The 25,967-nt window shown below is 60.2% G+C and overlaps 1 protein-coding gene across 9 annotated transcripts; it reads left to right on the forward strand.

Annotated features, from left to right (window-relative positions):
* Window positions 1–997: 997 nt before the first annotated feature.
* On the forward strand, window positions 998–25,810 carry TEAD3 (TEA domain transcription factor 3). 9 transcript variants are annotated; one of them, XM_032133225.1, is made up of 14 exons: window positions 998–1,072; window positions 12,438–12,691; window positions 15,530–15,594; window positions 17,387–17,449; window positions 17,581–17,643; window positions 20,168–20,179; window positions 20,519–20,656; window positions 20,870–20,913; window positions 21,018–21,079; window positions 21,412–21,545; window positions 21,667–21,840; window positions 22,018–22,158; window positions 22,369–22,521; window positions 23,113–25,810. In XM_032133225.1, the coding sequence occupies exons 2-14, from the start codon at window positions 12,556–12,558 to the stop codon at window positions 23,224–23,226; spliced, it is 1,299 nt and encodes a 432-aa protein (XP_031989116.1). In that variant the 5' UTR covers window positions 998–1,072; window positions 12,438–12,555; the 3' UTR covers window positions 23,227–25,810. The 9 variants fall into 9 exon arrangements, with proteins under 9 accessions (XP_031989116.1, XP_031989117.1, XP_031989112.1 ...); XM_032133226.1 differs by having other exon boundaries at window positions 1,013–1,072; window positions 12,435–12,691; XM_032133221.1 differs by lacking the exon at window positions 998–1,072 and adding an exon at window positions 8,871–9,001 and having other exon boundaries at window positions 12,435–12,691.
* The last annotated feature ends 157 nt before the right edge of the window (window positions 25,811–25,967 follow it).

Below are 25,967 nucleotides of genomic sequence, written 5' to 3' on the forward strand. Positions count from 1 at the left end.
GTCAGGCTGGGTTGTGGCCAGGGACTTGTATGTGATCAGTCTGCTGTGGCTTAGCACGTTACCACCCATCAGCTCACTCAGAGGAAGTGACCATGGCCTGGATCCTGGCTGCATTCCCTTGGGAAATCCCAACAGTGTGGGCTGAAAACCCCATCCTGGGCACCATGGAGTGGGTGTCTGGGAGAAACAGGGAATCTGCAGATTGGTGGGATGCAGGGGACTGAATGTGCATGTGTGTGAGGATGAGGAGAGGGATGAAGGTGTTTGGAGTGGGATGGAGATGTGAGGATGGGAAGGAGGAGGAGGATGAAGATGTGAGGGAAGGCATTATAGCGTGCAGAGGACAATGAAGAGGTGCGGAAAGGGATGGAGGTGAGCACAGGGATGAAGGTGAGTGAAGGGGGGCGAGAATGAAGAGTGGGATGAAGGTGAGCACAGAGGGCGATGAAGATGTGCAGGAGGGGATGAAGGTGTGCACAGGTGACCCTGGCTGGTTGGGGACGGGACAGGACGAGACGGGACAGCAGCACCTTCATGCCCTGGCCCAAGGCCGCATCCCAGGGCCTCATCCCGGGAATGCGGGACGGAGAAGGAGGAAGAGGAGGAAGGTGAGGAAGGCTCATAGAGGGCGCTCCCATAGCCCGGGCCGAGCCGAGCCGAATTCCAGGGCTGCCCTTTCCCAAAAAAATAAACCTTCCCTGTGGAAGGGAAGTCCCGCGTCCTCGCTGCCTGCTGCCTGCTGCCCCGACGGGGAGGTCGGGAGGGTCGGGCGGGAGGAAGGGCCGGGAAGAGGAGGAGGAGGAGGAGGTGGAGAAGGAGGTTAGGGGAGGAGGAGGAGGAGGCCCGGCCCGGCCCCGCCGCCTCCTGATTGACTCCCAACTTTCCGCTCCTCCCTCGCATAAACTTTCCCGTCCCTGCGCCTGGCTCCGTGCGCGGACCCGGGAGCCCGCCGCGCTCCCCGCATTCCTGCCGCCCGCCCCGGCCCGGCCCGGCCCCGGCCCCGCTCCGGCCCCGGCCCCGGCCCCGCTCCCGGCACCCGCGGCCGGCCCAGCCCCTCCGGAGCACGGAGCAGGTAAGCGCTCGCCGGGAAGAGACTCCCAACCCCCCTTCCTCCGCCTCCTCCTCCTCCTCCTCCAGCCCCTCCTTCCTCCCGGCCCGCAGCCCTCCGCCTGCACCGAGCCCCGGCGGATGGCGGGGGGCGGCGGGGTCGCACCAGCCCTCGTCCCCCCCCGGCCGGCAGCTCGGTGCCTCCCCCCGGGGCTCCCCCCGACGCCCCCCGATGGGGTGTGTGCGTGGGGGGAGGGCACAGTCGGGCTGTTTTCACTCCCCCCCGTCGGGTCCCCGGGCTCCCGCCCCGTACGGGCTGCGCTGCCCCCGCACCGGTCCCCGCCGAGTCTCCCCGCGGCGCATCCCCGGGGTGACAAAGGGGCCTTGTGCCCGCACGTCGGGAGCGTTCGGGGCGGGCGCCGGACGTTACGGGCGGGGATAGCCCGCCCCGGCCGAAGCCCCCCGGGGAAGCGGCGCGGGAGGGTCCCGGGTGAGGTGCGGGGTCACCCGCGTGTCACGCTACATGTGTGTCACACGCATGTAGGGGATGAGCATACACTGACTGTATGCTAAACACTTTGTGCCTCGTCATAGGGGTGCATTGCTAACAAGGCGGCAATTAGATGTATAATTTTCAGCAGTGTGTCATCTTTATTATTATTATTATTATTTTATTTTTACACCCTCCTTGGGTTTGGTGTTGTTTTCTTTCCCCTTAACCCCCTTGGAAGGAAAATACGGCCAAGCCCTCGCAGAACCACCCACCTCCAACCCCCTGAAACCGCTCAGGCCCTATACAATGCGTTCGACTTCTATTGACTGGGAAAAAACCAAGTTTGGGGAGAAACCAGCTGGAAATGGTACCAGTGGCCCTGCTAGAGTGGCGGGCACCCTGCAGCCACTCACTACTGTTGTGTGGTTGGCATGGGGTGGCAGGGGGAAAGGTGAGGACAGAGGTTTTGGGGGGTTTTGGTGCTTTGCAGGGAGCCGGGACAAGCTGGGCTGGGCGATCATCCCATCAGTGAAGCGATAATCTCCTGTGTCAGGCACGCCAGGGTATTTTGGGCTCCGGCATCCTCTCTCCCCTCCTATCGCTTTACCCCGCGCGGGTACGTGCGTGTCGTGAGTCAGGGCATTGGCAGTGCCCGGCCACCCTGCGGGGCCCTGCCAGCCAGGCTGCGAACCTCCCCCCGATATTGTAGCGCTCGTGATGCTGAGTGGAGAATTGGGGTTTGCCAGGCTGATGAGCTCCCCATGCACCCACTGGCCCTGGCACCTTGGTGGCCCCACAGCCCACACCCCTTGGGGGTCATTTCTCCCAAGAATGGGAGGAAGAGGGTCCCCAAAGCGGGCGAGGGGTGAGGGCTCACCAAAGTCACTCAGTGGTGAAGCTGGGAGAGAAGCAGGTAGCGGGGCTGGGACCCTGGTGACAGGGCAGATGATGGTCACTGTGGCAGTGCCCCAGCACTTCCCCTCCAGAGAGGACGAGCATGACTGTCCCGTGGGGAGAAGGCACTGGATTTGGCCCTCTTAGGGTGTTACAGGGTCAGCATTCCCATGGGAAGAGGCTGCAGATGGCTGTGGGGTGAGCAGCTCCTCACAGCTGGGTGGCACAGGGGGACATTTCCATCCCCAGGGACCTCGAGCACCCAGCTGCCTCCCCACAGCGGGCATGTGGCTGGCACCACAATGGCTTTTCTGGCAGGAGTAACCCTTTGAAAGCAGCGGGTCCAGCTGCCTTCTATGAACGGCACCCAGGTATCTCAAGGAGCCCCATCCTGCCTGAGATGACTGCAACATTGGGGTGCAGCTCAAAGTAGGGAGATGTTTCAGCTGGGGCATTTTGGACAGCCTAACCCTCCAGCAGTTGTCCCACATCTAACATCCCTTCCCTGCAAAGCAGAATCCTCCAGCTCCATCGATAAAGGGACTTGCATCCATTTGCCATGACATGCGGTGGCTGTTTATCATGATATCAGAAACAGCATCTCCTTTTAATCGCCATTTAATCCCCATCTTGCCACCACCAAGTGGGTTGGGAGGCGAGTCCCGGTGGCCCTGGCACTGTGCCGAAGGAAGGAGCCTTTTCCCGGCGGTGTGTGAGCAGGTCGTGGCACTGAGGAGGTGGGGGTGGCAGCGGTAATCAGCTGTAATTAATGTATTAAAAAGCAAGTAACCGCGCAGCTCCCATCAAACACACAGAGAGCACGAGGCTGGTGGCAGGTGAGCTCGGTGGTGAGACTGGGTGCAGGCATGCAGCAGCCAGAAAGGGCATAAATGGGCAATTCTGGGCTGTTTGTGGGGGGAGAAATGTGTTTTCCTGCGTTAGTACCTCTACTTCTGTCTGTGGGAGTGGAAAATGGAGGGAAAGAGGGGAGAAGGGGCTGCAAAGCCCTAACCAAGGGTGCTGCTGGGATTTGTGTGACAAGAGCTATCCTGAGGCTCTTTGTGAGGTTGGAATCTCTCCATCCATCACTGAACTGGACGGATGCTTTCCAAAAATTGTCCCATCTCTAGGAGCTTCCCTGTCTCATTAAATCCTTGATGGTTATGGCAAGGGGCTGCTGGGACAGCCGCAGTGTTTACATCCCCTTGAGCGCCGTTGATGGATGTGGTACAACCAACTACCCCTGATTTTGGGAGCTTCCATCCACGGGGGATTTGCCAAGTGGCCGGGCCATGCCCTGACCTTCTCAGCTGTTTGTCCAAGGTGTTATTTGGGGTCGGGGCCAGGCTGGGAGCCGTGGCGGCCGAGCCCAGGCACCTGCGTGTTGTGGTTGGGGCAGACACCTGAAGCGCATGGGCGTTCGCTATTGCCACTGTCACGTGGCGACTTATGAAATGTTTTTTTGGAGGGAGGGAGGGAGGGAAGGTAATGATGGGGTGAGCCAGCGGGGCCATGCCCCGCACCAGCCTGCAGCGGGCACGCGGCAGGAGCGGCCCCCCCGCGATAACGCACGTCCGGATCCTGCTGCGGGTCTGGACTTGCTGCTGCAGCTCCCGCTGCTTCAGTTTTCCCCGCCTGCGAAATGGGAGCGAGGGGCCCCGGGAAAACCTCCTCGTGGTGCCGGGTCAGCCACTCGCTGGCCGTGGCGGTGGGAGCAGGGGGTCATGCGGTGCTGGTGCCATTTCAGGCTCCCCCGTGCAGTTCGTGGCAGGGTTTTCTGATGAGCACATGTGGCTGGGCCCTTTGGAGGTGACAGGCCGTGAACCCCATGGTCTCACTCTTGGGGCTGGCAGACGGTGGCCTTGTGGTGACAGTGTTCACGCAGGGCTCTACACTGGCACAGCTGATCCTGTGGGCAAAGGATTCGGGGAAATACTGATCGAAGGAGGCGCATCCCATCCTGGCAGCGCAAATCCCGATGGAGCACGTCCCCCCATCCGGTCCCAAGCAGATGTGATGCTCCAATGCCCCCAGCGTCCCCCGTTATGCTGCCATGAGACAACAGCAGCACCGAAACCCAGCGTGCCCACCGCTGCCACCTCCCAGCGGGGCACTGGGTGTGTCACAAGCTGTGCTGGGTCTCTGCTCTATAGAGGCGACCCAGAGCTCGCCCTCGGGCACTCTCCTGCGAGCCAGAGGCACAGAGGTGACTGCGGGGCTGCGCTGCTCCCGGGCAGAGCTGGCTGGCGGGTGGCAGGCGAGGTGTGAGTGATGGAGGAGGCTGCTTGATCCCCTTCCCCCTTTGCTGCCGGGGGATCGGGACGGACCCGGAGCGTGTGCTGGCAGAGCTCCGCGGGCTGCGGGGGGTGGCCGGGGAGGGGACAGCAGGGCTGCAGCTAATTTTAGGAGGTGGGCAGAGCCTCATGGGAAGCAGCCGGCTGGAGGGAGGTGTCGCACTCGCACCGCGGTGCCCACGAGCACCGAGAGTGAGCACTGGGTGACCCTGGCTCTGGAGATGCTGCCGTGGGCTGGCAAGGAGGCCTTGCGCTGGCAGCCCAGTTTTCTGCTCTGAGGAAGAGCCATGCGCCCGGCGATGCCCTGGCTGCTGGAGGGGTGGTGGGTCCGGGGAAACACACAGGGGCAAAGCCTCGGATTCCCGGTGTGCATTTCCAGGAGGCGGGTGAGCCCCGCGCTGCTCCGTGCCTCAGTTTCTTCGTGACCGTCTCGCCAGCGCTCCCCCGGCGGAGTGCGGTGGAGGCAGGAAGGCTGGCCGGGCTCGGGGATCCTCGCCTGGGAGCGCCAAGCCTTATTATTTCCCCACAACTGTCTCCTCCTCGCTCCTCGTAAAATTAGATCCAGCTGTTCACAATAGCCACTAACTTCTCTCCGGAAGATGTTCAAAGTTTACAGACGCGGAGCGGCGCGGGTGCGTGGAGGATGGGCTGCCGTTCCCATGCCAGCTCCTCGCCGCCCGCCCTTCCCCCAGAGGCAGCCAGCTCCTGCCTCCCCCCCGCCGGCTTAGGCAATTCGGGTTTAGGAAGAAGCACACCCGCACGCAGGCATGCGAGCTCCCGACCCAACCGAGCGTCGGGTTTTTATTAGCAGGAAGATCTGGGCGCTTCACAGTCCGGGAGAGAAGGTCTGGTCTAAGACCCTGGTTTTCCCTGCCCGGCTTTGTGCCCGCGCGCTTGGCAGATGAGTTGGGCAGGGTTCTGCTTTCGTGCTTGCCAGCACCTGTGCCCAACTGTGGCATAAGTTCGGGCTCCAGTTCTTGCATGGGGTGGCTGCTGTGTCCCCTCGCAGCCTTGCCTGGGTGGCACTGCAGAGTTGTCAGGGTCCAGCTGTGGTGTTTGGACATCAGTGTGCTGGGCAGGGGTCTAACACACTGTGCTGGGCTCTCTGGCACTCTTGGGCCGTGCTCCTTGCTGGAGCTCCTTCTTTTACCAAGAATACTGCCTTCATGTATTTTTAGCAGTTTTCCTCCCCAAGGATTCCAGAGCAATTTTTCAATCTGCAGGAGCTGGAGTCGCTGTGCCCGTCTCCAGCTCTCGGCTTGGGCAGTGGTGAGAGATGCTGGGAGAAGGCGCTGAGCTGCCATGGACTCCCAGCACGCTCCTGGCATGCACAAGGATTTGCTCGCTGGGACTGTCTGGGGTGGTGGCAGTAAAATCAAAATATCCCTTTCTGGGAATAAGTCACTGATGGGGTTTGTGCAGGGCAGCCTGTATCTGCTCTCGCAGCTCCTGCAGGACCTCAGCCGGGCACTGCTTCGAGCTTCTGAGCTCCTTGCAGGAGGGCAGGGAAGCGTGTCCCCTCACAGGGGTGACAGTGGCCAGGTGACAGTGCTGTGTCACATTCTGTGCCAGACCCTGGCAGCCAGGGACATCTCTGTGTCTTGGCTGGGGTGGTAATGCCTGACAGCCGCCCTGCCCGGTGTCTCAGGAGCCGATCCCCCCCAGTCAGTTCTCACACACCTCATCCCATGGGGTTTCTCGGGTTGGGAGCTGTGAATGTGGCAGTCAGTGCTAACCCTGGGCTCCAGCGGGTGCCACAGCGCAGGCAGTGGGTACAGCTGCTGCCTGGCCAGGCTTGGGTTTCACAGGGGCGGAGGCGGCTGGGGGCAGGTGTGAAATTCATTGCAGCCTTCCTCCTTCTTCTCCTCCTCCTCCTTGCCTGGTAGAGTCCCCTGGCAGATGTTTTCCCTGGCCCTGCTGCAATGGCACAAAATGGGGTCAGCAGCACCTGGAGCTCTTCTGCAGAGGCATTTCTCCTCCCAGGAGCAGGACAGAGGGCTGGTGGGGTCCCTGGGATGCCTGGCTGGCCCCAGTGGTAGGACACTGTCCCACTGCAGGCACAGAACTGCCTGGCCCAGGCTTCCCAGTGTTCCCCTAACACCAGGGACCCTTGGCTTCCCCTTAGGACAAGCTGGGAGTCCCTGAGGACTCAAGACTCGTTGGCCACTCCAAGCTCATCTACAGGGGATGTTCAGGGGGAGACATCCTAGGATGGATGTATTTTGGCGAATTCAGCAGTCCCCAGTGGGTGCTGTGCCCAGCACTGGCTGTGCCATGGGCCACCAGTACTGGGGGTGTCACGGGACGGCATGGGGGTGGCCCATCCCCAGCAGGCAACTCCAACCCTGTTGTTTCCATCCAGCTCGTTTCATAACACAGAGAGCAATTAATGCTCTAAAAGCTTTCTATTTATGCGCTGCTGGGTGAAACGCCCCGTCCTGGCTGGGCAGGGCAGCGTAATTGGGCCAGGGAGGCACGCTGGGTTACAGTGTCCGTCTGTCCTCTGCCCTCGGGTCCTGAGCCTGAAGACTCGAGCAAAACCGGCTCAGGTCCTCCAGAAGCTGAAACCCAGCTCTGCCACCCTGCCAGGACTGGGGGAAGAGGAGGGGATGGAGGGGTTGGTTTGGATGCCCGTGATTCTGCCGTTAGGAGGGAGCTGTGCCCTGGGTTTGCCTCATCCTCTTCCTCCTCTCTGCCCAAATATTTTGGGAGCAAATTGCTCGCATTTTCTCTTTGTTCATCCACAGCCCTCTGGGATGAGGGGTCTGAGCATCCCTCAACCTCGCACCTCTGGGCGAGGACCAGCCACATCTCTGCCAGGTAGAGGCTCAGGGCTTTGCTGGGAGCTAGGGGATCCTTTGGCTGTGGGGGTCCAGCTGGAGCTGGGGGGCATGGAGAGCCTGGGGCAGCCCTGGCAGTTCTTCAGCCCCTGGTGGGATGCTGCCACGTGGCTTCCTGCGGTTTCCTCGCTCCGATTGCTTCCTGAGCTGCCCGCCAAGCCGGAAGGGACAGGAAGTGATAGAGGGGAGGAAATTAGTTGGGCTGTCTCACAGGGAGCTGGCCGGTGCACTGGGGGCTCTGCCACCACCTGGGTCCCCAGATTGTGCCAGGGGACCCTTTGGAGAAGATGTGGCCAGTCAGGAGGTGCAAACCTGGGTGGGAGAGAGCAGGATGGCCACCCTTCCCTCCACGAGCCAGGGAATCCCTCACCGCAGCCTGAGAGCTGTTTGGAAGAGGAGCGCAATGTAAACAAACCTCCTTTCACCGCCCTCCTGCCGCGCCGCGTCCTGCTCGGCCCTGCCACCCGCCTCGGTGAGCTCTGGTTGTCCCTGGGACAGCCATGTGCCAAACAGGATGGTGTTTCCCTGCGGGAATGAGGCACGGTGTTCCTAAAGGGTCCCTGGGCAAGATGCCAGGGATGTGGGGCTCCTGTGAAGAGCTGCAGGGTCATCCTTGGCAGAGCCAAGAGCATCCCGCTCTGTGCACTGCAGCGGACAGACAGGGCAACATCTTCTCCGGTGTGTTGTGGTCTTGCTGGTGTCCCCCAGGAGCTCCACAGCTTTTGGGTTTCCTTCGAGGGGCTCTGCAGAGCTGGTGGCTGTGTGACCGTGTGGGCAGCATTCCTCCCAGCCATGTCACCAGGTGGGGAGAGGCAGGAGCAGCAACACAGCCCCCAGCCAGCACTCTCCTGCCTGAAACAAGGGGCGCATTAATGAAAGCCTCTGCCTGCCTGCAAATCACTGCCTGCATCAGGGCCCCTGCTGATACAGATTTATTGGCTCTCCCTGAGCCTCAATGTGCCAGGACACGCAGGAGCTGGGGTGCCCTAGAGCCTTGGCTTTGGGGTCTCACAGAGCAGTCCCTGGCAGGGGCTGCATGCTCAGTGCTAGGGAGGATGGGGACTCGTGTTCCCCTCGCCTCCGGAGCGTGGGTGCCATCAGTCTGGTGATGGGGAGGGGGTGATAGCAGCCTCATGTTCCCCCACAGGGCTGGCGCGGGCAGCACTGAGCCGGTGCGAGGCTGAGCTGCTCTGTGCTGATCCTGCCCAGGCTTGTCATGAACTTTTATCCTTTTGCTGTGGGGTCTGCGTGCAGGGGGGAGGGAGAAGGGCTGGATTGCCCTGGGCCCCCTGCATGGGGAGGCAGGATGGAGCCAGGATGCAGCTGGACCCCTCTCCCTGTCTTTGCAGGGTTCTTTGCCTCCACAGTGTCCCCAGCACCTTTGCAGAGTCTTTTTGTCCCACTGTCCCACTCCATGGGCTGCTCTGCCCCAGGTAAGAAGGGGTCCTTGGGGCTGCTCTGCCCCACACCTTGTCCCTCTGGGCAGTGCCAGCTGGGGACATGCTGTGCTGCCATCCCCCTTGTGAAGCGAGTGCTGGTGACCATGCCCTCCAGTCCAGGTGGTTTGAGGAGATGCTGTGACAACAGCCACCACCCCCGTCCCAGTTTGGGCGAGACACAAGGGGCAGTGCAAGGGCTGCTGGGGCTGTGCCTCATGGAACACCAGACGGGATGATGCTTTTGGGGCTGACCATGCTGGGAAGGAGGAATATGCTGTCTCCCAGCTCGGCAGCATGGGACAAGGATGAGGACTGGGTGCGCAGGGGCATTGTGGGGATGACAGGCACCTCTGCCCATGTCATGGTGTCCCTGTACTCCCAGCCCCAAGTGCGCTCCCCTGTGCCACCCTGCACGTCCCTGACCCGATCCCTATCACAGCTGGTTGTGCTGGATCCAGCAGCACCTTGCTCCTGGCTTTTGACACTCGCAGGATGCCCACGGTGCTTCTCTGACTGCAGATGCTGCCTCCAAAGTATTTCCTTCCCTCACCTGCCACAAAACACCCATCTCTCAGGCATCCTTTCTTCTTTGCAGCCCCCTTTGCTTTTGCAGGGTTTAAAGAGGTTTCTCATTGCTCTAGCAGGGTCCCCAGCCCCAGGCAGCTCTCCCAACAGCTCTCCCCTGCTGCCTGCTCAAGCCCCAGGTTTCCCTCACGTCCCCCGCACGTGGTGCTGGGGCCGAGCTCTGGGAGCCGTGGGAACACCGTCCCGGTCTCCTGGGCAGCCTTGACCTCGCAGGGAGATAAGAAGGGCTGCCCTGGAGGCATCCTCCCCTGCCTGCTGTGGGCACCGCGTCCACTGGGGGACCTCACAAGTGTGCAGCCCCCTCCATTACCCTATAAAGCTGTGGGCTGGAGTGCATCCCCGCCACAAATTCAAGGGGCGAGTGAGCTGGATGTGGGGACGTGGCGTGGGTGTCAGTGATCATCCCTGCTCATGGGTGGTGAGCATCATCACAGTGGGCAAGCATCCCCTGGGGATGTGGGTCAGTGGTCCTGGGATCCCCAAACCCTGCAGAGATGTACTGTGGGAGGGGTGGTCTTCCTGCCCTGGTCCCTGGGGAGCAGCTGGGAGGCAGGAGCCAGTGACGTTTTCTGGCAGGTCCGGTCCCCTTCCCTGCCCTGAGCAGGTCTGGCCACGGTCTCCGCAGGCCGTCCAGCCGTGCCGGTTCCCTAATTGCTGCTCTTGTTGGTGTTTTGTAAGGGCAGGGTGGAGCGGCACTCGGCCGTGCCTTGCGTCAGCGCGGTGCTTGCACCCTCCCTCCAGGAAATCCAATGTCTTCGCCTGGCCAAAAGCAGGTTCGGTGGAGCAGGAGGAGGAGGAGAAGAAGGAGGAGCTGCTTCCTCGCACCTTGGCCGGGGCCCCAGCATCACCCTCCCTCCTCTCCCAGCTTCCCTGAAAAGGCTGGGCTGGGATTTCCCTGCTGGAGGGGGAGTGGGGTGGGAGGGGGCTGGGGACTTCCAAGGGAGGGGGATACATGTGCTGCAGGCACGGTGTGGGGTCAGCCGTCACTCTGCCTGTGCAGGCAGTGCCTGGCACAGGGACCCAGGGCACCGGGCACGCTGCCTGCAGTGGTGCAGCCAGCCCCGTGGTTTTGCTCTCAGCCCTATAGCTTTCCCCTTGGCCCCCAAAACATCAGCTGAGGAGGGCAGGGGGTCTGGTGAGTCCCTGTAAAGTCATCCTCCGGCACCAGCTCTTGGGGCTTTCCCCTGCTAGGGTGAGCTGATGACAGCCCTGTGGTGCCGTGGGGCCCCGGGATGCTGCTGGGTCCTGGGCTGGCACAGGCTGCAGGGTCACTGACCACTGAGGTATTTCGAGACTGGGGGCTCCTGAGTGCCACAGTGCTGAGGGGCCTGGGGCTGCCACGGGGCTGCTGTGGGGTCTGAAACCATTGAAGTTTTTGAGTGCTGCTGGGTCTTGGGCTGCTGCAGAAGCTGAGGAGTCTCAAGTTCCCCCATGTCTGGGGGTCCTGGTCTGCCAGGGGGTCTTGGGCTGCTGTGAAGTAGCCAGGGTTCAGTACCAAGGCAGTTGCACCCCCAGTGTAGGTGCCCCACTGGGACAGAGCCCTGATGCGCTTGCTGGGCTGCAGGGGGGAGTGAGGGTCCCCCTGGGCCTGTCCCCATATGCCACCCTCGCCGTCCCTGTGCAGTGCCTGGTCCCGGTGTTCCTCTGCCCTGCCATCCCCAATACCCTGCTGGGTTTGGACCCTGCATCCATGCCAGGGGCTGCCCCAGGGAGCCCCCAGCAGCAGGCACAGCCGGGGTGCCGCTGGCCCGTCCAGCACCGCTGCCGCCATCCCTCCCTTGGCCGGCTGGCTCGATCCTACAATCCAGTTCTCCTTATTTGGCCACAGTGCTCAGCAAGAGGGGGAGCAGCGGCGGGGGGGACGCGGGCAGGGACGGGCGGCGGGACCGGAGGGGCTGACATCACATCGCGACGAGGGAGAGAGAGGGATGGGGGGGCTAAGTTTCTTTTTTTATAAAAGGAAAAAAAAAAAAAAAAAGGCAGCAAGGCCTCGCAGCGCACTTGAGCCAGCGGGCTCAGCAGTTCCTTTAAAAGGAGATGTCTGTGCCGGAGACCTTTGTACACTCCCAGCCCGTCCGGGAAGCGCGGCGGCGCAGGAGACACCTCTCCGCTCCCACCGCCGGCAGCTGCCGCCAAACATGTTATTGCAAAACACTGAAACGCTGCGCTGGGAGCTGGGCGAGAGCAGGAGGAAGAGGAGGAGGATTGAAGGCTCCCCAGCATCATCCACCAGCTGGGGAGGGTCCGGGGCCCCAGCTGAGCATCCTCAGGGTGGGGGGCCTCTCCTGGTACCAGGGGAAGGGCTGCTGGACGGCTCTGGCCACCTGGTTCCCATTAGTGGGGTCTGGCTTGGAGCCGCTCAGCATCTCCCTTCAAATCGCAGCTCTGAGTTTGCCAGGCATGGTGGAGCCGGGATTTTGGGGCCTAGGGGTGTTTTTTGGGCCAGCTTGCCCAAAGAGACTGCTGTTTGGCAGTGGGTACTGGTGCAGGGTCAGGGTTCACGGGCTGTGGGGCTGCTGCCATCCTGTCCCGAGGTGTCAGCCATAAACACCATGTGCTCAAGTTCCTTGTATGGATAATACAGTAGCTGGGGCAGTTTCCTTCCCAAGCTTTATTTGGGTGGACCTTGGGTGGTCACTTGTGACTTGGATTTGGGGGTACTCGTAGAAATCATGCTCTGCCCCCAAGGAAAGCCTGTTTGTGTGTCTGATGCCCTACAATGAGATGCTGCTCTGGGTGCAAGTGGGAACAGGGCCAGGAATAGACCTGGCCCCGTGCTGCCACTGCACCCCATGCCCCCAGCAAGGGTTTCTGGGTCTGACAGGTGTCCCCTGTGTCCCAGCAGGTTGTCGCGTGTCCGTGGGGGCTCGGGGTCGGAGCCCAGAGCAGCCAGCACCATAGCGTCCAACAGCTGGAACGCCAGCGGCAGCCCCGGGGAGGGGCGGGAAGATGGCCAGGACGGCATGGACAAGAGTCTGGACAATGATGCCGAGGGTGTGTGGAGTCCAGACATCGAGCAGAGCTTCCAGGAGGCGCTGGCGATCTACCCACCCTGCGGCCGGCGGAAAATCATCCTCTCAGATGAGGGCAAGATGTACGGTGAGTGACGGGGCCGGGATGGAGGCACCGGGCACAGGCACCGCGCCGCCGGCCAGGACGGGGAGCGAGGGCTGAAGTGAAACCTCCTGCCCCAAACCCACGCTGGGGCATCGCCCTCGAGCATCCCCCAACCCCGAAAGCAGCTGGCCCGCGTTCATCCCAGAGCTGGAGTGGGGAGGTGGCAGTGACCTGCGTCCCCTCCCTCTGCTCTGGCTCTCCCTCCCGCTCCCTCCCTCTCTCGGCCCTGCCGGACCGACTGGTTTGGTGAAGCCGTCGGGCAGGGAGCGGGCGCGGGCAGGGAGCGGGCGCGGGACTGCGGGGCCGGGGCAGCCCCAGCCCTCCTACTCCCCTGTGCCTCTGCATCCCTCCCCAAACCTTCCCCAACCGGACCTGGTGGCCAGAGCACCCTGTGGCAAGAGCCACCCACCCACCCTGAGCCACCTGTGCCCAGCTCAGTTTTTGGTGACTTCATTGGTGGCAACAGGGCCGGTCAGCCCCGCTGGGGTGATGATTTTGGAGGTGTCAGCCTCAGTTTTGGTGTCTCTGAAAACTCCCTATCCCTGCCTGGGTAGGGACTGGTTCCTCGTCCCCTCCACATCCCATGATGTCACCCCCAAGGGCCAGTGACTTCAAAGTCAGGAGCAGGCTGCCATATTACCATCACCCCATGGTGATGACAGGACCAGGGCTGGCATCTCTATCCCCAGCCTCTAAAATACACCTGCCCAGGATGCTGCTGTCACAGCAATGGCTCACCCAGTGCCAGCAGAGAGGGACAACAGGGACAAGATTTTCTGGACAGCACCATGCCACTGTCCCTTCACCCATGCCAGCTACCTGTGCCACCTCATTTGCCAGGGCCCCCAACCCACGGCATCGGGGCTGGTGGAGGAGCGGGGTGAGGGGGAGGCGGGGGAGCACAGGGCTTCCCAAGCGTGTGCATTTTTTGGATTTCTTCGGGAATAGCTGAAGTGCCGCCGGGAGCCTGGCCCTTCGAAGCACGCCCCAACCGGTTTTTCCAGCCTTTCAGAGACATCTGGCAGCTGCTTAAAGAGGCAGCAGCCCCTGCCGGCCGCCTTTCATCTCCCCCCACCTTCCCCAGCACCTCCCCACTGGGACCCCCAGGACCCCTGGCTGGCATTACCGAGCGTACCAGGGGCATTGGCAGCACAGGCAACGCCAGCATGCAGCACAATGGTGTGCCAGTGCCTCTGCTCTCCCTCACCACCCCTCTTCTTGGGGGTTCCACGGGTGCCCGTGGCCGTGCCAGCCCATGTCACACTGGTGCCAGCACTGCGGGGGTGGCAAAGCAGGTGGGAGCTGGGGAGGCAGGACCCAGCACGGGCACACTGGGCCTTGCTACACTCGGCTGCTGGACGGGTTATTTTTAACCCAGCCTGTCCAACTGGTTCACGTGGTGGTGTCAGGGGAGAGGAATTTGGGGAATGTGGTAATTTGGAGGAGGACGTGCCCTCTCAGAGGGAATGGCACGGTCCAGATGAATCACAGGGAAAGGGACAAGGGGCAGGGCACGTGGGCACAGGGATGGCTGTGAGGGTGCAGCTTTGGACATGGTGAGGCAGGATGGGTGCAGGCGATGCTGCCCCTGGGTGCTGGGCATTAGGGCCGAGTCCAGGAAAGCACCCACATTTCTTTCCTGTATTTTTTTCCCCATATTTCTTCCCCACGGGCAGGGTACAGGGAAGAGAGGATGGGACTGAAGAGCAGGGCATGCGAAGGGGGATGGCGAAGGTGTACCCCCAAAGTGGGGCTCAGCAGCAGGGTCCCTCCTGCCAGCACCCTGCTGCTGGTGTCATCTCACCTGGGCTTAAAGGACGCCCTTTAAGACCTGGCCCCTGCTAGGTGCTAATGAGGGAGCCAGCCCGGAGTGGGAGCCAGGAGGGGTGGGAGCTGTGCTCAGCGCTTCAGGGTGCCACCAGGGTGCCATGCTGGCTGTGCAAGGGGTACCCCCACTGTCACCCACCCACCAGCTCCTGCCTGGCGCGGGCACCCCCAAGGGGCAGCTGTCTCTGCGTGGCACCTGGCCCTGTCCGTCCCCATGTGTGTGTCCCCCCAGGAGGGCCCAGTTGCTGTGGGGCTGGGAGGGGGCCAAGCGGGGTGGAAGAGGAGAGGGGGGGGAGCGTATTTTTTTTTTTTAAGGGATTTTTTTTTTTTTTTTTATTCTTTTAAAGCCGAAACCCGCTCCAAGGGCATTTCGACAAGTTCCAACCGCGACCATCTGGTCCATTAAAATAAATCTGGCGTGCCTGGCTGCCCCCGTGCGCGGGGGGGCGGCGGCGGGGGCCGGGGGGGCCGGGGCCGGGAGAAGAAAGCTCCCAGCTGCTCTGACGTTCGAACGTAGATTGGCCACAGCTGGCCCCTGAAATGTGGCGCAAAAGCAACTTCTGCTTCGAATTAGACCAGGACGTTAGGAAATACTGGTGGAGAGGCCAGCACAGCTTGTGAACGGGAAGCGGGGTGCCGGGGGGGCAGCCCGGGACCCCCGCGGGCACGGCTGCCCGGAGCGGCTTCGTTGGCTCTGGTGGGGGGCTCCGGCTGGGATAGGTTTTGAGGGGGTCAGTGGTTTGAGGCACCGCTGTGGTGGGGGTCCCCGGTGACTGTCACCTCCGTCTGAGCCCCGGGGCTGGTAACGCAGCGGGGTGGGGGGCGCGGGGTGGGCGCCCTGCCCTGGCCACCCCCGTGTCGCCGAGGTCGCCCCGGCACTGTCGCGTCAGCGCCACCTCCTGGCAGCGCCTCCCTCGCCAGGCCGGGGGGCGGCGGGGGTTTCGGGGCCGATGCCCCTCGTGTGCCGAGGCTGACCCCAGGCTCTGCCCGCAGGTCGTAACGAGCTGATCGCCCGCTACATCAAGCTGCGAACGGGGAAGACACGGACGAGGAAGCAGGTGAGGCGTTGCTCTGCTTTTTCTCCTGGGGTGGGCTCGGGGCGGGGTGGGAGGCGGTGCCAGGTAAGCCCGAGGGGAAGCGGATGTCCGGCTGCATCGCTCGTCCTCTGTGTCCCTTCCTCAAGCCCCTGCTGCTGCCAGCAGGTCCCCCATCCTCTGCGAGGAGCTTCGCCTGTGAGCACAAAACCCCTGGGGTTTCCTCTCTCCCAGGATGCCTGGAAACTGGGAGTGTGGGGGGCAGACAGCACCAAGCCCCCCCCACCTGGTTGGGGTCACCCTGCGGGTGACAGAAGCCCTCAAACTGTCTGGGCAGTGTGTCTGTGTCTGCGTGGGTCTCTCTGTTGCGCCTCCTGGATCTGGGGACTGTTCCTATCTCTGCCCCTTGCCAGGCTTTATGCCACTTGTGCCAGGTGCCACAGCAAAGGCACTCCAAACCCCGTGGGCTGAGAGCAAGACATCCCCATCCCAGCCAGGGATCCAGGGACCGGCGGTGTGGAGCTGTGGTGCTGGTCCTGGTGGGGCTGGAGGTACCACAGAGCCCTTACCCTGCTCTCACTGCCCAGCCCAGTTGGATGCTGGGGCAGGCAGGGATGCAGGCAGAGCACAGGCAGCGATGCTGACAGGGTGGGAGCACACAGAGCTCCCTGCAAGCCCTTGCTGCACCAAACCTGTCTCAGGAGTGGGCTGCTGCAGCCCTCGATGGGACACGTCCCTTTGTCATGTGGCCAGTGGCTCTTCCCTCCGCTCGTGGTGGCCCCCAGCCAGGAGCCAGGCCACCTGTCCCGGCAGAGCCGGTGGCTTTGGATGCTTGGGAGCATCTCCCACCTCAGGGAGATGGTTGGGTTTGGGACACTGATTCTGGGACCGTCCCATGCCCCGAGTCCTCACAAGAGAGGGATGCTGGTCCCCAGACACTGAAGGGGTCACTCCTCCAGGACTTACGCTGGAAGGAGAGGGGCCGGGGTCTGGACACCGGTTTTGTGTTCAGACCAGTGCCAAGCAGCACTTCATTTCTGGTTTAAAGACTTAGCTGGCCCCCCCTTCATGGGGGAAGGATGCAATGCTCTGGGGGACTTGGGAGAGGCATGGGAGAGAGCACACATGGCACTGATCCCTCTGTGCAGTCATCTCCTGGACAGCCTGGTGTCTCCTCATGGACAGCCTGGCACTGATGGGAGAAAGTTCTTGCCAAAGTCGGCTCTGAAGCCATGTGGGTGCATGGATGCCCACCCTTCCTGTGAGTAGCCCTGCAGCCATGTCGTGCCTTTCCTGCCTGGACATCAGCCCCTTTAATCCCCATCAGATCTTCTTTAGATCTTGCTCTTATAGGGGCTTGGACACAAACCCCCAACCTTTCTCACCTTTCCTACATGCACGATCAGCAGGAGCCCTGGGGCAATGTGCCAGTCCCTCCTGGACCCTCAGGCCCCACCGAGCAACCCGGGGGACCTCATACCTGCCAGGCTGTATTTTCAGCTTGTGGTGCTCACAGGGGCTGGCAGGGCCAAGAGATGGTCAGTGAGGACCCCCTCAACTACAGCAGCTTTACACCAAGGAGCTTCACCCCAGCTGGGGAGGGCACAAACCAGCATCAACCAGCACCGGGGCCCCCCTGCAATTTTCCTTCCTCCAGCTCTTGGCAGGTGCAGGACCCTCAGCATCTCCAGGAGCAGCCAAAATGCTCCCGCGTTTCTCCGCACTCCCTCCCCCGGGGACAGCATCCCGCCCTGCGGGGGGAACGTATCTTCACGCTCTCTGTGTTTTCCTTTCCGAACGGCGTGGCGGGCGCTAGGTGTCCAGCCACATACAGGTTCTAGCTCGGAAGAAGGTGCGGGAGTACCAGGTTGGCATCAAGGTATGTTGACGCCCTTGCCCAGGTGTCCGCGGCGGTGTCTCTGTGAGCATGGGCAACCCCTCTCCTTCCTCCTCCTTTCCTCTGGTTGACGGCTCTGCTGTTCCCCCTCTCCTTCTGCTCTCTCTCTGCAGGTCTCTAGCCACTTGCAGGTTCTTGCCCGACGGAAATCTCGTGAGATTCAGTCCAAGCTGAAGGTACGCCCTGCCTCGCCTGGCCCCCGCCTGCTGACGACTAACGCACTGGGCTCTGTGGTGTGCTGCTTGCTTTCCTGTTTTACCTCTCTTTTTTTGGTGTTTTTTTTCTTCCCCCTCACTTGGCTCCTTGGATCAGATGGTTTTTACAGGCATCATCGTGGGATGCCCAGAGAGAAGTGCAAGGAGGGACAGCAGAGCCCTTCTCTTTCTTCCAGGAGGATGAATGTGGGTGCCAAATCCCCTCTTTGCATCCAGGCAAGGACTCTGCCATGGGGAGATGTGGGTTTAAACCCTCCTATGGTGATGCATGAGGGCTGCCCCCTCTTTTGGGCCATCAGGGGCTCTCCCACGAGGAGAAGGGCCTCCCCAGGGTAGCCAGTGAGGCAAAGTGAGGTTCAAGGTGTGCAAAGCCCTCCACAACTGAGACCTGACCCAGCTCAGAACAGGTGCCAGTGGGATGTGGACAGAAGCAGGGGGGCCCCAGGGGTCCCTGCAGGCTGCCAGCCCGGTGGCTTGTGATGCACCAGGGTGTGAGTACAGCCCAGGGGCACCCCAGGGGTGTGAGTGGCAGCAGGTCCAGGTGGGGCCATGCTGCTGGGGATGGGGGCACAGCAGTGCCAGGAGCCAAGGGAGCCAAGTGAGAAAAAAAATGGATCATTCTCTCTCTCTTTTCTGGTTGGCTTTTCTTTTCTTTCCTTCCTTCCTTCCTTTCTCCTAACTGGAGCCCAACTAACCTTTCCATAACTGTTCCCACCAAGCTTTGTGGTGGCAGTGGGGAGGGTGATGATGGGAAGGCATGGGCAGGGCTGGGGGCATCACCAAAGGACCAAGCCCTGCTTGGGTTGGACCCACATGGTGCAAGCTGGGGGACAGAGAAGTCCCCACTGCACAGCCACCCACTGGGGACAGCCAGCTCCTGCAAGGTGCCTGAGTTCACCTCTGCACTATCACACCAGGGAACATCTCCTTGGGTAGCTCCAGGGCTGATTTTCTGCCTTGCTGTGTGAGTGGGAGCCCAGAAAATCTTTCAGCCTGCTGACCTTGAGGTCCCAAAAGCATCACCAGCTCCCCCTGTCCTGGGTGCTGTGTCCATCTCCATCACTGAGGCTGGCAGAGTTGGCAGCAAGGGGCACTGTCAGAGCTGGAGTGTTTTCATCCTCAAAGCTTTAACAAACTCCAGCTCATGCTGCCTGGGAGCCCACCGAGATGTGCCCCCCAAAGCCTTTCAGCAGGGACCCCAGTGCCCCATGAGCAGGATGCCAGAAGGGCTCCCGCAGCCAGACGGGTTTGGTCTGCTAGGAGAAGCCAGGAGAGAGCACCCAAAACTATTTTGGGATGCTCCTTTGGGCTTGTATGTCTTAAACCCAGTCTCCAGCCCAAGAGGGGCAGTCAGGGAAGTGAGGGGGGCAACAGGGTCAACGACAGCAGGAGCCTTTACAAAATAGAATAAAAATAAAATAAAATAAAATCTTTCCTTGCCACGTGGCACAGTGCAGAGCAAGGGGGAGTTGGAGGCAGGAACGACCCCAGGGGTCCATGGCTGTGCTCTCCATCCCCAGCCATGCTGCCTGCAGGATTCTGGCAGGGAGCAGCCAGGGCAGAGATCCCCCTGAGCAATACTCCGGGGATAGAGAACATCCCTTCTGGAGATCAGTGCAGGCAGCCCCCTGCCCTCACCCAGCACTGTCCTGTGGGATGAAAACTCACTCTGTGAGCAGTATCTGTGTTTTTGAGCTGCAGTCGTGTGCGTGTTCGTGCTCCCGGCGTGTGGCTGCACGCCCGCCCTCCTGCCCTGCCCCAGGTGAAAATAAATGAAGCATTGATCCCTGGGGAAGGTTCAGAGGGAAAGCAGAGGGCGTGCACTGGGACCAGCATGAACGTGTCCTAGCAGTGCGAGTGGAGGAGCAGCCCTGCTCCGGGCAAAACCTGGGAGCCCTGGAGCTCCTGCCCAGCAGTGCTGTGGAGCAAAAGGGAAAAGGAAAAACAATTGGTCTCCTATATCACAGGGGGGTTGTTCTCGGGGTTTTCCTTGCAGTGCCTGTGGGGCAGTTGGTGCCCATGTCCCAGGGCATCCCAGCAGCTCTTCCTCTGCGTGCCGTGGCTGCAAGCACTGGAGAGCCATGTAGAGGATATTAAAAAGCCAAGAAAGGCACAGGCCTGGCTCACCACAGTGGCCCCTTAAAAGAGTGGATGGGGGGGCTTTGGCATCCCATTCCTGGTGGGATTAAGCCTGGGCATCAGTGGCCACCATGTGCATCCCCCGGTGACCAGCCAGGTCAAGGGGTTCACTGCCCACGTCGGGCTGTGGTGGTGAGCCAGGGTGGGGGGTACCCAGCTGTGCTGGTTTCAGCTGGGGTAGAGTTAATTCTCGTCACAGCACTTCACAGCCACCCCGTGGCTGTGCTGTGGAGAAAATGAACTCTGCCCCAGCTGACACCAACACCGACTACGGGGGGATGTACAGAGCACCCAAAGGCTCCCATGACACTCTAACCATTTTTTTTTCCCTTTCTTTTGCGGACAGGCCATGAACTTGGTAAGTTGAGCTTGAATCTGAAATTCCTTTTGTTCCCCATTGCATTTTGCCCTCTCCAGTAGAGAGGCTAAAAACCCTTCGAATCATCGCCAAGGGGGGGAGGGCCACCAGCAGCGGGACATTTCCCAGACCCATCAGCTTTTGCCCAGAGGATATTGGCAAGCTTCAAATGTTAATTAACATTTGAGAGGGGGTGGGGGGATCACTCTGCACCGGTCCCTCGGCTGGGCTGTGGGATTGGCTGCTGGCTTTGCAAAACCTGTCAGGCACGCTCGGATTGAGGGAGCTCAGTGAGCCCCTGTAACCCCGCTTCCTTCCTGTCCCCCCTTTTCCCCTCAGGACCAGGTCTCGAAGGATAAGGCTCTGCAGAGCATGGCTTCCATGTCCTCGGCGCAGATTGTGTCGGCCAGCGTCCTGCAGAACAAGCTCAGCCCCCCCCCTCCTCTTCCTCAGGCCGTCTTCTCTGCTGCCCCCAGGGTGAGGACAGTCCCACACCCCCCCCCACAGGGACACCCCAGGGTGGTGGGGACACCATGAGCCACACAGGGGGCAGGGGGAGATGATCAACAGCCGTTCTCAGCCGTGGTGGCAATGCAGGGGCTCCCTGCTGTTTGCAGCAGGTGAGGAGGGAAATTTTGGGAGTGGGGAAGAGTCAGAAGCCACTGACTCTTCCCTGTGCTGTTTCCCCAGTTTTGGAGTGGGCCTATCCCAGGACAGCCTGGACCCTCTCAGGAGTAAGTACAGACCCCTCCACACCTGGCACCAGGCAGGACCCCACCTTGGCAAGGGGCTGGAGCATCCCGGGCTTGGTAACCTGATGATGCTTTTTCCTTTCCAGCATTAAACCGTTTGCACAACCAGCTTACCCCATCCAGCCACCCATGCCTCCATCACTAGCCAGTAAGTCATGTCCTTACCCCCTTGGAGGGGACCCCGTGCCCCTGCCAGGTCATATTTGTCCTCTGTCCCCTCCCACCCACTGTGTCTCCTCCCCAGCCCTACTGGGGGAAAAGCCTGAATTTAAATCCAGCAAAAAGCTCCACAGTGAGCAGGACTGTGCTGCTCCCAGCTGGGTCCCCTCCAGTCCCTTTCCACTCAGTACATCCCATGTTTTAGCCGATACAGAGCGATACAGGAGGGTGGGGGATGCAGTGGGGACAGCAGCATTGCAGGGGGGGCTCACCCCATTTCCTGGCTGCCCCTCCACCCCCATGTCACTCCCCCTGCCCCAGGTTACGAGCCCCTGGCTCCACTCCCGCCAGCTGCCTCGGCCGTGCCGGTCTGGCAGGACCGCACCATCGCCTCCGCCAAGCTCCGGCTCCTCGAGTACTCCGCCTTCATGGAGGTGCCCCGGGATGCCGAAACGGTAACGGTCCCCTCCGCATGCCCACCACCCGCGTGGGATGGTGCCCGTCCATCCCCGTGCCTGGTGGCATCTTGCTCTTGCCTGACCTCTCCTGCTGCTGTCCCCACCCCGCTCCCTACAGTACAGCAAACACCTCTTCGTGCACATCGGCCAGACGAACCCCTCGTACAGCGACCCGCTGCTGGAGGCTGTGGACATCCGCCAGATCTACGACAAGTTTCCTGAGAAGAAAGGCGGCCTCAAGGAGCTCTATGAGCGTGGGCCCCAGAACTCCTTCTTCCTCGTCAAATTTTGGGTATGCTGCCGGGAGGGTTAGGGTGAGGAGGGTCTTCCTCGAGCTGCAGGCTCATTGTGGGTCGGGCACTCCGCTGGCAGAGTGGGAGCGTCCTGGGCAGCTCTGAAAGCTGGTGTCCCTCATCCCCATGGAGGGCTGGGTGTGGTGGGGCCTCACGGGACCCTCTCCTCTCTCCAGGCGGATCTGAACAGCACAATCCAGGACGGGCCAGGGACCTTCTATGGTGTCAGCAGCCAGTACAGCAGTGCAGAGAACATGACCATCACAGTCTCCACCAAGGTGTGCTCCTTTGGGAAGCAGGTCGTGGAGAAGGTGGAGGTGAGTTCCATGCCCCACTGCATCAGGCAGGGGTGGGAGTTGGTCCATGGCGGGTCCTGGGATGGAGAAAGCCCCGGAGCTGGGTGTAGGATACATGGGTGCCTGTAGCATGTTTATGGGTGGAGTGGAGAGGACATAGCCCTGTCCCAGTTGGCCACCACCACCCATGGGACAGCTGCTCACCCTACTCACCCTGGCTGTCCCCTGCAGACGGAGTATGCACGGCTGGAGAACGGCCGCTTCGTCTACCGCATCCACCGGTCTCCCATGTGCGAGTACATGATCAACTTCATCCACAAACTCAAGCACCTCCCAGAGAAGTACATGATGAACAGTGTCCTGGAGAATTTCACCATCCTGCAGGTACCTCCCCTCCTTCTCTAGGGGGTGTGTCCCACCAGGAGCGTGGAGCCCGCACTTGCATCAACCCTGCTGGCCCCACACACACCTGGCTGTGCCTGAGCCCACACAGCCCCTGAATTCCAGGGAGCAGATCTTGGTGGTGCAAACAAAGGGGCTGTGCCCAAGCCTGGACAAATCTACTGGATAACGGGGAGCAAAATTTTCATGGTGCGATTAAATTGGCTGTGCCTGAGTTTGACTGTTTGACTTCACCAAAATTACCCAAATAATGGGTAGCAGTTTTTGGTGGTGCAAATGCAGTAGCTGTGCCTGAGCCAATGCAGCCTCCCCCAAACAAATATTTGGTGGTGCAGTTCAGGCTGTTCCTGAGCCTGTGCAACTTCTCCAAAACTGGGTAGTTAAATTGCAATTAAACTGGCAATTAATGCCATTAAATTGGCTGTGCTACTGCCTGTGCAACCCTACAAATAACGGGTAGCAGATTTTCTCATGGTGCAAAGTGGCTTTGCCTGAGCCCATGCAACCTCCCCCAGATAACAGCATCTGTCCATGGGCACAGCACTCCCCTGACACATTCTGCTCCTGCTGCAGGTTGTTACGAACAGGGATACCCAGGAAACCTTGCTCTGCATTGCCTTCGTTTTCGAGGTCTCCACCAGCGAGCACGGCGCCCAGCACCACGTGTACAAGTTGGTCAAGGACTAGGGGCCCTTGGGGACAGGCAGGGGCACGAGGGGCATGCAGGGGAGGGAGAAGGCCGTGCAGAAAAGCCACCCGTGCCTGTTGCCTTGCGAGAAACCATTTGAAGACAGAAGGAGAAGGAGGAGGAAGAAAAACAATAGCCAAAAAAGACTGACTTGTGATCGCAGATGTTTTCTACTTAGGAACAGTTTCTTTTTTTTTTTTTTAAATAAATAAATAAAATTACCAAAAAAAAAAAAAAAAAAAGGAAGAAGAAGAAGAAGAATGGGAAAGGAAGCGTAGGGAGAAAGGAAACCCACATCCGGCGCTGGAGAGGGAGAGACCGGCCCTCGGTGTTGCTGATGAAGGCCAGGACCCCACCGTGCCACCAGCAGCCGCAGCAGCAGCAGCAGCGGCAGCAGCGGCAGCAGCAGCGGCAGCGGGACGTCGGAGCAGAGAATGACTCCTCCCTCCTTTCACCCCCGCCCTCGCTCAGAAGTGGCCCCGGTCCTGAGTGGAGAGGAGCGAGCACTGATGGTCAGGAGGATGTAGCACCGTGCCAGGTCTGGTCCGACACCGATGGGCATGGCAGCGACAGCGGCGTTGGCAGCGCGTGGCACAGCCCAGGGGGCTGTGGGGACAGATGTGCAGGGCAGGAGCAGGGCAGGGCAGAATGGAGGAGGGGACACTGCCACCTCCCCAGGGATGCTCCTTCTCTATGCCCAGTGGCAGTGAAGGCATGAGGGCATCGACAATGCAAACCATGGGGTTTTATGGCTCCTTTTTTCCCCCTTTTTTTTTTAATTAAAGTGCTTTTTAAAAAGACACCATGCTTGTAATCAGGCTGATGACCCTCTGCAGTGCCCAGGTGCTCCCCTCTCACCCTGCACAGGAAGTGTCTTGTTTAGGGAAAGGTTTGGGATGTCTCCATCTCTGGCTGGGTTTTGTGTGGGATCCCCTGAGCTCTGCGTGCGCTTTCAGGAATTGCACTTAGGGGTGGCCCAGGCTCAGTGTCCCCACTGTGGTTGCTTGCTGAGGAGTCAGGAGTAGAGAGCAGTGAGGGCAGATTTGCCTGATTTACTTTGCATATGTACATTTTCCTTGTTTCTTTGTTTTTTTGTTGTTCCTTCACCTTTTTTTTGCCTTTTTTCTGCGATGACTGTTCCAGACTGCTCCGTCCGCTTGCCTGCATCCTGTGGGAAGTGGCCAGGGAGGTGACTTGTGCAGGGAAAAACATATTGAGCAACGCAGGGCCAAGCTGTCAGTGGGCAGAGTTCGGGACAGAGAGGACAGAGACAGACAGGGGACAGAGAACAGGAGGGATGCCAGGATAAGAGACTGGGCCAGCTTGGAGGTATTTTTGTGGCTGCAGCCCAAAGTAAGCCAAGGCAGTGTGCCCAGTCCTGAGGCTGCAAGGGCAGAGTCTGGGGAAAGCATCCCCAGAGTGCAGGAGGGTCACAGAGGGACAGAGGTGGCAGGGAGCAGGGTGGCAGGAGGCTGGCAGAGGGACAGGGAGCCCGAGGTGGCCAGGTCTGAATGGGTTTCTCATGTTGTCAGGGGAGTGAAGGCAGGGGGAAGGAGGGCAGGAGTGTTTTGAGGGGCACTGCAGCCCCTTAGGAAGGGGGACAGGGGAGGTTTAGGCTCAGTGTTGCCAGTGCAAGGAGCAGGAACAGCCCCAGAGCTCAGGAGAGTGCCTTGGCTGCCACCTTGATGCCACGTGTCCTGTGAGGCATGGGGACTTCGACCTCTTGCTGCTGGGAAAAGCCACCCATCCCTGTGGGACAGGGCAGAGCCACCCTGGCCCCGTGCCAGGCCAAGGGCTCAGTGGTGGGACTGGACTGAGGCGGCTGCTGTGAGCAGGGCAGATGGAGCAGGGGGGAAAGAGAGAGGGAAAAATCCAAGGCCAGGCACTGGCATACCATCCCAGGGCTGTGCTGGGGCTCTCTGGCCAAGTTCTCATATGTAGCATGTTTGTTTGTTGTTTCGTAGGTTTTGGGTTTTTTTTTTTTTCTTCTTCTGTTTCACTCACTGATCTAAAAACTCTGGGAATGAAAACTCAAAACTCCCCCACATAAAACACAGGCGTGCCCCGCTCTCAGCCCTGATGGGGGACGAAGCTCTTCGTTAACTGGACCGGTTTGTGCCTCCATCCCTCCATCCCCCCCTCCCTCCTGCCTGCACCGAGCCCAGGGCTCACACTGCACCCCACGCACACAGACTGGTGCCCCCAGCAGCCCTGGCCGGGGTTTAGTCATGATCCGAGACACTTTCTCAACTCCCCTGCTCCCCAGCCCCTCCGTTCTCCTCCAGTGTATTTATGAATTTCACATGAAGTACTGTTTTATTTTTTTAAAGACTTTGTAAAGCTTACCAGGGTTACAATCACCATTTTTAGAGCTGCGTCAGTCCACAATGTTAAAAATCCATTTTTTTATGTATTATATTTTTTGTGTATTTTTTTTAATCCAGCTGTGATGGGTTGTATCATATATTTGTTGTGTTTACTGTATCTGTCCAACTTCAAAGAGAGGAGACTGTGGAGCTCCGAAAAAACTACGGTCTGCTGAAAAAAAAAACATTAAAATTATTTGTTCATGGGTTGGCTCAAGCAGTTCTGAAGTTCCTATTTTATTTCTTGGGATTTCCTTCAACAGCCAGGACTGTGAGAGCTGCTATGTCCCATGTAACCCCTTGGCTAGGTGACGCTTCTCCTGGGACCCCAGTTCTGGGTACCAGGATGCCACATCCAGCTGTGTTTTGCTCTA

This window comes from Corvus moneduloides, chromosome 24 (genome assembly GCF_009650955.1).
Source record: "Corvus moneduloides isolate bCorMon1 chromosome 24, bCorMon1.pri, whole genome shotgun sequence".
NCBI lineage: Eukaryota > Metazoa > Chordata > Aves > Passeriformes > Corvidae > Corvus > Corvus moneduloides.

What these genes read in the sequence shown, in the direction of transcription:
- TEAD3 (XM_032133221.1), top strand. Translation starts at nt 8,886, where the DNA reads ATGCAGCTGGACCCCTCTCCCTGTCTTTGCAGGGTTCTTTGCCTCCAC. An exon ending in AGACACGGACGAGGAAGCAG is followed by an intron (nt 15,595 to 17,386) that starts GTGAGGCGTTGC and finishes GGCGGGCGCTAG; the next exon opens with GTGTCCAGCCACATACAGGT. An exon ending in AGAATTTCACCATCCTGCAG is followed by an intron (nt 22,522 to 23,112) that starts GTACCTCCCCTC and finishes CTCCTGCTGCAG; the next exon opens with GTTGTTACGAACAGGGATAC.